Source organism: Glossina fuscipes, unplaced genomic scaffold (assembly GCF_014805625.2).
Source record: "Glossina fuscipes isolate IAEA_lab_2018 unplaced genomic scaffold, Yale_Gfus_2 1, whole genome shotgun sequence".
Classification (NCBI taxonomy): Eukaryota; Metazoa; Arthropoda; class Insecta; order Diptera; family Glossinidae; genus Glossina; species Glossina fuscipes.
This window is the reverse complement of record NW_023998415.1, coordinates 15,675,878-15,687,335: the sequence shown is the minus strand read 5'-3', so window position 1 is coordinate 15,687,335 and position 11,458 is coordinate 15,675,878. Positions and strand designations below refer to the sequence as shown.

The window sequence follows — 11,458 nt, the reverse complement described above, 5'->3', positions numbered from 1 at the left end:
CCGATACTCATTCTAATCTCCGATACTCATTCTAATCTCCGATACTCCGATATTTTTAGTTACCTCAGCTAAGACAAGTCCATATATGGTATATAACCATTGAAAATTAAAAGACAAATATTACCGAACCTTTAATAAACCTTTACTTTTAGATAATTATACGGGCTAATTAACGTGTTGTGAATGTGTTTGAATGTTTTTTGTATATTCGTAGGAAAAACTGAACATACATCAAAAATATTTAATAATTTTATAGCATATTAACCCACTTCCGCCCAGCGTTACAGATATGCAACGACGGTTGTGTCTTATCTATTAGTTTAGAGAGAGGGAAGCAAACAAGTGCAAAACCTTTTTTCTTTTTTTCTAATAATTCGTAAACAAAGTGAGTTTAGAAAATGCATTATCCGTGAATGTTTTTAATTTTTTGTATTGATTTTATTTTATATATATAAACAGCAGTATTACTTACATATATGTTACACTGGGCGTATGACAGAAATATATAAAAACAAAATTTAAAAAAAAAAAAAAAAAAAAAAAAAAAAAAAAAAATTAAAAACTAATTTAAAAAAAGAAAAGCTGTGTCTGATCGATAGATAGATCGAAAATGATAAAATTTTAATATAATTATTTCATAATTATGCCATCAGACATTGATGGATATATGAAATATTTAAAAAAAATAATATTTCACATAAGCGAGACACGCACATCGTCACACAAACGGAAATACACACACATATACACACAAACGGAAATACACACACACGCACACACAAATACAAACGCACACACACACACACACACACACACACACACACACAAAACAAACACACACCTTCATGCAAATACATATACACAATATATACAAATCCGGTTGCAATTTGATTACATATTAGATAGAAGGGACAGAGTCTAGCAACATGTTGGCATCATACTACAACAGTTTACAGTTAGTTATTAAAGGTAAATGACGACGATTTCTCCTGATGATTTTTTTAATCAGATTAGTCTCGAGATTCAAATTGGCATACGCTTTAAAGAAGGAGTATACAGATGGAGTGGGTGAATGTGTCGTGTCAATGGTAGAAATGAGCGCTATATACATACAATGCACAAAATCAGCAAACGAGCAAAAGATGAAACACCTATATATACATAGATATATATACATAGATATATATATATACTATATATACTGTGCGCTATTGCTTGCTGCTATTGCCTGCTCTTGCTTCCTGTTGATGCCGTTGCCGCTGCTGATGCTGTTTCTATTAGGAGGCGGTTTGCAAGTACCTATATAGCAAGTAGAAATGTTATCGCAGACGGCAAGTCCTTGGAATAAGCTTTTAAACGACAACTGTTCGAGTAAATAGTCCCGATGTCCTTTTTGTTGCTGCCGTTGTTATTATTCATATTGATATAACATCTATATTGGTGGTGGTGGTGGTGGTGGTGGTGGTGGTGGTGGTGGTAGTGGTGGTAGTGGTGGTTGGTGTTGATGTGGTGTCGATAGTGGGAAATAGATGAGATGGTAATCAAAAGTTTATTATGCTTTTAAAGTGTTGTTGCTGATGTTTTAAATTTGATGTCGTTTGTATGTTTATATTACTGCACGTTCGCACAAAATGAATTATAACACTGATTTTTCTCACATTAACTTTCTTCTTACAATTTCACAAGAATCACTTTGAAAACACACTTACGAGACGCAATTAATTCAATTTAATATAATTCTTAATTATTATTATTATTATTATTATTATTTTTTTTTTTTTTTATTTTTTTTTTTTATGTTTTACTGGTGTGTTGGTTAATATGCACGTATGGCATAAATTAGATAGAAAAATGGCCCAGAATAACAAATTCAATACATGTTATATATAACGCTTTTCTTTTTATTTTGGCGCCAATTATTTAAATGTTTTAATGAGTTTTTACTGAAATTTATTCAAATATTAAGAAATTAAACTTACTAATTATTAGAGAGACACACACAAGCCGACGTTGAGCGGAAAAAGGTTAATATTTTCTTCTTTTTTTTTTTTTTTTTTTTTTTTTTTGTGTTTTAAAGAAATTGTTTATTTAAAATTGAAGAATAATTTTTTGTTTGCTTAATCTGAGAAAGAAATATGCATACCTATCATCGATTGTGAAAAATTCTAAAGCGCATTATATTTTTTGTTTTTGTTTGCTATTTATTGATTGCATTCTTGCATTACTGCTACTCTTACATACCATACCGCAAAGCTGACGAAATTTAATAAGAATATTTTTGAGAATATGTAGAGAAGAAAATCTCATGGTATAACACAAACCCGCTTAGGATGCAACAGATTGATTTAGGATACGTCTACTTACGAATCCATATAATATGATATCCGCGATCATTAATTTAGGAAGGCCACAAGACGACATAGCACATTTCGTTTGAAGAATTGTGCTGTGTAAAAATCCTATCAATTCGTCAATAGTGGCGATATCTACGTTTTATGCTACCAACTTATCGGTCTTTGTTATATAAACAATACACATGTATACATATATAGGGATATATAATTATAATTGGAGCCATATCCTCCGACCACTTTAATCCTCGTTAAGTTTGATCGCTGAAACCACACCATCAAGAAAAAGGAAGATGTGTACAACGCAGATTGGTAAATTAGTTAAATGATTTTTATAAAATATCTAAAAAAAAAAAAAAAAAAAAAAAAAAAAAAAAAAACGGCAAAGAAGAAGAAGGTTTTTGTGTGACCAATGAAAAAATTTTCGAAGGGTTTGTTGTTGCGATATTAGCAGAACAAAGGAAATTGACTGAAAAATGATCCATTGAAGACACGAGGAACTTTTCTAATTAATAATAAGTAGGTATATATTAATTAGAAAAATTGCTCGTGTAGTTCCCTAGGAAAGTCGTCTCCTAGTCATTTCTAGGAAGGAACAATATGCAAGGCTTTACATCCTTATGAAGGGGTTAAAGAACTTTCGTTAGCATACACATGCATACGTTGTATCGATCTGGCCCAGACGGTAATGCAATGAAATTGTAAACTCTCGGTGTTTCACATTTAAGACATTTAAAGAAGCCTTTCCCCCCTCCTCTTCATCTGGGCTACAAAATCAATAAATACTTGCACACCATAAACAGAAATAACAAACTCCGCTCCTCACCCTCCCCCCCCCCCCTTTTCCGGGCACTTAAAAAAAAAAAAAACTCTATTGAAGTATTACTTAGTGCAGTAAGTTGTCTGCGTAAGTCTGTCTGCTGCTCTGTTGTATGCAATTTTCTGGTTATTACTTTTATGTTCACATTTAAAATTGAAATACTTTGCAAACGGCCTACTAAAGTTGCAAAAACCAAAACAAAACAAAAAAAAAAAACAAAAAAGAAACTTTGAAAATATAAAAGCAATTTTTACTACACACAACAGGAACACACAACGCATAAAAAAAAAAAAGAAAAAACGCATATTCAAGAAAACCTTTTCTTTTTTTTTTCAAGCCAGACGCTTTTAATTCTTCCTTTACAGTAATTCACGTTGTTTGTATTGATTGTTTATGTTGCTGTTCCCCGCTCTTTCTTCTCTTTCTGTCTAACGACGTACTTCTTTTTTTTATTTTTAAAATGTATGAATGAAAGGAGAGAAAAAAAAAAAAAAAAAAAAAAAAAAAAACTGGAGCCTAACAGCCTCTGACTTTGTTGCAAACGGCTAGACACTGTGCCTGCGAGTCAATCTCCCGTTTTTGTATTATTAAGTGCGACGGTGAAGCAAAAAGAATAAAGTAAATAGAAATTCGCATTTGCTTTGAAACGAATCTGGTGCACTAGCTAGCTGCCAACAACTCTTTTATATCACTTCTAAATTTTATTTCTCTTAGTTAACTCTACGTCTATACTTAAGGATCGTGTGCCCCCTGCAGCACGTTCAAAAGCTTCAAAACGATTCAAAATTCGATTTTGATTTTTTTCTTATGAGAAAGCGCACAAATGTGTATTCTATCTAATAGAAACAAATGACAAATCGCTTATCGTCTAGAATATTATATATATATATATACTTCTAAACCGTTCATAAGGTACGCCAAACTTAATAGACGTTCATCCTTTGCGGTAGAAAAAGATTCATTCCTGTATAATGTAATGAGTGTGCTTCGCTATTCATATATAGCTCGGTTGAAATACATGCATATATGCACATATATAGATATTTATATGTATATACCTTTAGTTATTGTTGGGAATGGTAATGACTTTTACATATGTTGATGACATCTTCGCATCGACATGTTATTCTCTAAATACAAGGCGAGACAAGGCAACACCAATATCATCCCCAATCACGAAGTCAACAAACACATTCATTCATACTTCATTCATTCATTCTATCAAGATAAATAAGTTTCAAAAAGTGCTCCGAATATATTTCACTTTTTCGATTACAGTCTCTCTCTCTCTCTCTCTCTCTCTCTCTCTCTCTCTCTCTCTCTCCTTTCTCTCTCTTCCTGCTTTCCTCCTTTCCAATTTTAGGGAGACAATTTAAAATGATTTTGTTTTTTCAATACTTTCGCAAGGATTATATAGAGGACATATTCGATTAGGTCAGTTAAATAGGCGTGGACTAGGTCAGTTAGATAAGCGCAAAGTTTTCGTTACTTTTGTGACGTATAATTTTCTACTCTATAGTTTTGTTAAGAAACGCATTTCATCATTTCATCTAAATGCCAGTTGAATTGTTAGCAATGTCTGTTGATTCGATTCGATTCGCTTCGATTCGAATAACTTGTTCTTTCATGCTATATTAAGAAGCAATGCCATTTTTCCCATCTACTCATCTTCTCATGTATTTACATAGATGATAATCGATTCGTCAGTCGATTGGCCATCGTAATAAAAAAGTGATTTACACAATAAACCCCTAGCTAATATCTAAACAATTTATTAACTTTCCTTAGGTAAAGAAATATTAAATTATTTTTAAAAGGAGCAATTTTTGAAAAGTTTTGTATTAAATTTTTTTATTATAACACACACAACAAGCATTCACTACCAGCTATTACAGGCAATTTATCATTTTGCTACTTATTGTGTGTGTGTGTGTGTGTGCGAGCACCATATACTTGGTGGCAATGTATTGTATGCATAATTTATACTCGTTTTAAACATAGAGGGCGCACGCAAATGCGTGCGCGGATGAAAATGCAAAAACTCCTTTAAGAAGTCTCACTACCACTGGACCTGTACTATCTACGTGGGTGACTGTGAATGCAAGAAGGAAGTAATAAAACAAAGAGAAGGAAAACGATAAAAAGGGATAGGACGACCGAGAAGCGCTATATGAGAAAGAGAAAAAAACATGTCAAATCCTTTTCATACACAGCAGCATTCCTTATATATTTTTTGTACTTGTCAACAGCGTCATACATCGGCAAACAAACTTTGCACATCCATATCTTTTCAATTTAAATAATATTTGTGACGAGGCAAAGAAGAAATTCGTACCCAATCTCCCTTATCATTTCATTTGCGATGCGTTACCTAAAACGACAATGACATTTGCAGTCACAGTCAGTCAAAAGTTATGGAAAAAGAGAACCCATGACGGCATATGAAAATTGTTTGCTTACGCCAAACTCGATCAATCTGCTTGGAAAATAATTTCATTTTGTTTATCTCGGTTCATTGATTGATAATTGAGCCGAAATAGCGAACCCAGTATTCCAACATGAATAACGTTCATGATTACCCGTTCCATAAAGCGCATTATTCGCTTTCAAGCCACATCAAACTAACACTTATCTGCGAAATGGCAACATACCACCCCACCGCATATATAATGCCATCGAGAATCTATTCAATGAAAAATCTCTTTCTTTCGTTTCTTTTTCGCTTCGTTCGCATAATTTATCTCAAATCTATTAAAAAATTTAAGCGATTCTCTATAAGAAGCTAAGGCGGTTGCATTTCAGAATGCGTGCTGCTGCTTGCTTATCCAAGATTGGCTCAAAACACAAGATTCTTCAATTCTTTCCTATATGTAAAATGAAATTCTTAGCACAAACGGACAATCGTATGGTTATGGTTGGAAAATGTGGTTAAACAAAAAAGTAGTCAAAGCAGAGCGTATTTATTATGCATATTAAAATTGAAATTCAATTTCGATTCAATAAATTGTGCATAGAGCGACAATTTCTATTTAAAAAGAATTTTATGACCTAGGAGAGTGAGTGAATGGGAAAGGGAAAGAGAAAGAGAAAGAGGAATTTATGGCCAAGATATGCACACACGAAGTGATTTTATGACACATACCTGTCAACAGCAGGGCCCTGTTACAGTGTGATTTATACTTTTATAATCTCATCTCTTGCGTGCCTAATCATTAGTATATCGTATCATGTGTTATTTATTATATTACATTGTGTGCTCTCTAAACACATAACGCGTAAGTGATGATATGATATGATATGATATGATATGATATACGTTATATGAGCATGAGCTTCAGCTCTTCATCAATCGATGAAATTTTTTAAAAATGCAAATAATTGAAATTTAAAAGTCTCCTGCCTCCTGCCTCCTGCCGCCTGCCGCCTGCCGCCTGCCTTCTTATCCTATTTATTTATTTATTTATTTATTTAGATGCCGATTAATTAGTTCAAAATTATTCGATTAAAATCGTAGGTATGCATATTTCTTTACTGATAGGGTATTAGTGAAGTAAGAAAAAAAAATATCCCTTTTAAAGCGCAAAGAGCATATAACAAAAAAAAAAAAAAAAAAAAAATTTAATAATTAAATGAAATAAAATAAAATTTTTAAAAAATATTTGTAACACTCTCTTTGCACTTTTTTGGGTGACTACTGGCAACACATGCTGCTTGCTATTATTTACAGAATATAGTGAAGATTTTATAGTTTACGTACCTTTTGCGATTGAAGAAATTTCCCTGTAGAAAATTGTTACGGGCATTCACTTCGTCAGACTGCAAGTGAAAAAACAAAAAAAACTCAAGAAATTAAAAACTTAAAACTCTTAAAACAATAAACACAGGTGTAATTGTAATATAAATTAAGCGCGTTACAAGCAAAACAAGAAATCTCGCATTCGATTGAATAACTTTTCATACCCACCCCCACTCCACCCCCATCGTCAACCGTACAATAATATCTATGCATTATTATATTATTTTATTGGTAGTAGTAAGTAATAAATTGCAGAATGAAAAGCGATTTGGTGTAAAACACTGCAAGTAGAATATTCGGAATTGAAAGCGGGAACTGTAATAAAGCACACGGGTGTATATCAGAAAAACACCACAAAAAATATGTAGAAAAGTCTTTACGTCTAATCTAAAACTGTAACTCTATATATATATATATATATATGAAGAAGTGTGATTTCAAAAGATCGGGATCTGCAGAGCACATCAAGAAACTAGTAAAGAGGCTTTTACTTATTTGCGCTAAGAAGAAACTCGAATATCCTTTTTTCCATGCTCATCTTGGAAATTCGCCTAAATCGTGAAGATGATGCCCCAATATATACACCCCGCCTTATGAAATGCTAGAATGGATTGTGTTTCTCAATATACTCGTGAAAAAAATCTCCGAATTGGACAAGGGAAATGAAATAACGGAACGAAAATTCAATGTCTGCCTTAAATCTTTTCCGGACTCCCTCCTGCCCCTTTTCAATATCTCGTGATTATTTACGGCCTTACCGCCGGTTAGGAGCAATATTTTGTAATATATCTAAAATTGAATCCGATACCTAGCATTTGTCGCGTCCTTCTAATTACAGATTCAAAGAAGGCACGCGGATGATGTAAACAGCACCGATTCCTCCTGCTAACCAACCAGTGCCTATTTTATGTAAACTGTTAAGAAATTGCAGAACGGGCTTATTAAAATTTGTATCTATTAACCAAGCACTTCATGGGCGTTCTTTTTTTTTTTTTTTTTTTTTTTTTTTTTTTTTTTTTATTCCTACCGTATTACCGCATAAGTACCGTTTATCAGTATTTTTTCTGTTGAAAGTTCTGTTGAGTTGGTAGGTAATGAATGCAACTATAATCTCAAACACTTAAACGCCCGTATAGATACTATAGGCGTTAAGAGGTTAAAGACGGAATGACAAAAAAAACTAGTGACGTGCGTCCCTCTCTCCGATTCGCGTTATGATTGGTAAAAATTTTCCAAGCACCTGCTGCACACATTTAAATAAAAATAAAATTATAACAAAAGTACAATAAGTAATTTTGCAAATAATGCAAACACATACGCCCACATGTTCATACATGATGCAAATATGTAAATCACCCATAAACGTCCATAAATTTATTCATAGAAATGTTTGACTACAATATGTAATGACATGCAGCCAAAATAATTACGTATGCATGTGAGTGTCTACGCTGCTGTTATGCATGCAGCAGACAAATACACTTAAAAATAAACAAGAGTATATTAAGCGGGTATATACACTCACGGTTACATCTTGTACGTAATATATACAAAACGTTGAATGTAGGATTTATAAATATATAAAATATTTCATTAGGGGTTTGTTGCCGGATATAAAAATAACTAGTACTACCTACACACTACTACCACCAACCCAAAAATCTGCTGTATATATTTGACCGCAATCTGAGAAAGCGCGCGCTAAAATGGATGAAATAGTTTTGTTCCTAACTAACTGAAGGGCCGCAAACTTACATTATTAGTAAATATTTCTTACTTATTATTATTATTATTATGAAAAACCCTAACCCCAGACCAGATAGATCACTTCTTGACTGACTAATTTCTGTCATCCATCAGATATCAGATCTGAGAGTCTAAATGACTCTCAGTTTTATTGAGGGACTTTTTAAACCTCTAGATTGAAGATTAAAGGCAGATGACCATTACATTAGCGTTGGCGTAGATAACACAACAAAGAGCATAGAAAATGAATCTTTTTTTCTTACTTAAGAAGAGCGCGACACACACCCGTTAGTCACACTGTCGGAATGAGAATATAAATAAATAGGTACGTAATACAAGTCCTGCATTATATATAACATATATGTTTTACACGAAAAGTGTAAGGAAAAAAAAAAAAAAAAACCAAGAATTCGGTAAAATTTAGCACACTTTTGATAAAAATAGAAGAAGGAAAGAAAAGCAGATCAGATCAGCTCACCGCTGAACACTAAAAAAATTATTTTTTATTATTTATTTATTATTTATTATATATATAAATTATTAACGACGGCGGTGGATAACTCTACTAAAGGAAACTAAAAATTTAGTAAAACATTTAGAGAATAGAATGGAAAAGAGAGAGAGAGAGAGCGCAGCAGCACACAATCAATTTATCGCACTAAATGAGTAATCGTTTGAAAGTAAGCAAGCGATAATAAAAGTAAACACACACAATCACATTTTTCCTTCTCGTTTCCAGATCTTTTAAATCAAAATGAATTTTTTCAAAATTCCCCGCTTTTAACGGTGATAATTCTTAAAATATTTATTATATCATCGGTGGTACTTACATTAACGATTGGATTTTGCTGATGTTGGGAAGGGCTGGTCGATAGCACTTCACCGCCATGACCAATAGCGGATGCAATTGCAGTATTACCGCTGGTGATGTTTGTTCCTGATATACAAGATGGACCACCGCCACCGCCGCCGCCGCCGCCGCCTACACCACTAGCAACATTCGTTGGGTTATTGTTGGCGCTGTTGTTGTGGTACGATTGAAAAAACTCATCGATGCTTTCATCACCAGTATTAAATCGCACAGTTGTCGGAACGTTACTGCCACTAGCCGAGTTTTTAGTATTGCTAGTAGAGGCAGTATTTATAGAATTCGGTGTTGTGGCGGCTAAAACGAAACAATTACGAAAATCACGTAAATAAAGCTCAAATAGTAAACACGAATTTTAAAAGGGGCATTTTTATCGCCTTCTGCCTATTTATCTAGCCTTACTTTATATATATACACACTTCTTCTTTCCTATAACTAAAAAAAAGCTCGTGCACCTAATTGTAGTTAATACATATTAGAAAACAAAGCATATACAAGAGTAGATGAGTTGTTTGTGACATTTTGCTCCACACACTTCGGAAATCGTAACATTGCGTAGATTATGGGTACGCGAAAAGGATAAACTATAGTTAAAAAGCGAGATCTGGATCCTTGCACTAATATATATGTGTATGTGAAACATTTTTGCGAAAAATTTTAAGAAATGCTCCGCGAACTGTCATGTGGTTAAAAGTTGCATTTGCAAGCAATTCTTGCTAACATATCTGAAATGAATATTTTGAATATCTTTTGTCGTGTTTAGTCAAAAGTTTCTCCTCAACAATTTGTCATCGTGGCTTATATATATATAGTCTGCAATAAGCTGTTTATACAATCCTTTTAATGACAACACAATCACATATTGTAAATGCTATTTATCTATGCTTTTTTACTCTTTTTACAATATTCATTTTTTTTTTTTTTGTTTTTTTTTTAGCTTTTTGTCCAAAATAAATTTAAAAGAATTTTAAACGGATTTGTTGATTAGATTTGCAGAAGGGAAACACGTACTTTTGACGGAAGCAATGGTTTACTTTGCCCAAAGGTTGTCATCAACGAAAAACGGTTACTCTAAGAATACTCTTATGGGCTAAAGAAGAAGAACAAAAATGAAAAGACATAACTGCATAATTGCTTGCATTTACTTCCTTTCCCACGTCGTTCTGCCAATGTACCCGGTCCGTTCGTTCGTACCAGTTTCATAATAAACGCGTTTTCTTGTCTTTACCCGGATGTCTCACAAACAATCAATGCCAGGCGTTTTAAAACGATTTCTATATATATCTCATCTACATACGTCTGTCTGCCAAATATCAAATACACTCCAGTTTTTTTTTTTTTCATTCTTGTCTTACTTTTCGCTGGATAATTGCTTTTATTAAAACAAAAAAAAATTCTACTTTCACACACACACACACACACACACTCCTTTTACTCCAACGGAGAAAAAAAAAAAAAATTATTTTTCGATTTATTTTCTTATTCGTTTTACGTACATACCTTTTTGTTGCAATTTTAATGAATCCATTTTATTTTCGTTAATTATTTAACGAATCAATGATTACCGCCTCTCTCTCTGTGTTGGACTAAAGTCTGCAAATACTTTTGTTTTATGATAACAACCACACAAAACACATTCAGTTACAAAAAAAAAAAAAAAAAAAATTCAATAAATAAAATTATTTTATAGTTTATTTATAAGTTTGATGTCTTTTTTTTTTTCTACAAATTATGCGCTAATCACTACTATATCTTCTTCTTCTTCTCGATTTGTTGCCTTTTAATGGGATTTGCAGCAGAAACGAAAAGTAAAAAACCGTTGGCTCTTTTTGTGTTTGTTTGTTGCAATGAATTCTTCAAGTTTTTTTTTTTTTTTC

The 11,458-nt window shown here is 32.8% G+C and overlaps 1 protein-coding gene across 1 annotated transcript in view; it reads right to left on the bottom strand.

The window, feature by feature from the left end:
• The window catches only part of LOC119632266 (translational regulator orb2), a 14,340-nt gene extending 2,882 nt beyond the window's left edge, over positions 1–11,458 (bottom strand). The window contains 3 exon segments of the mRNA XM_038025090.1: positions 6,929–6,987; positions 9,544–9,878; positions 11,082–11,458. Of these exon segments, the coding sequence (XP_037881018.1) occupies positions 6,929–6,987; positions 9,544–9,878; positions 11,082–11,109 (422 nt within the window). The 5' untranslated portion in view covers positions 11,110–11,458.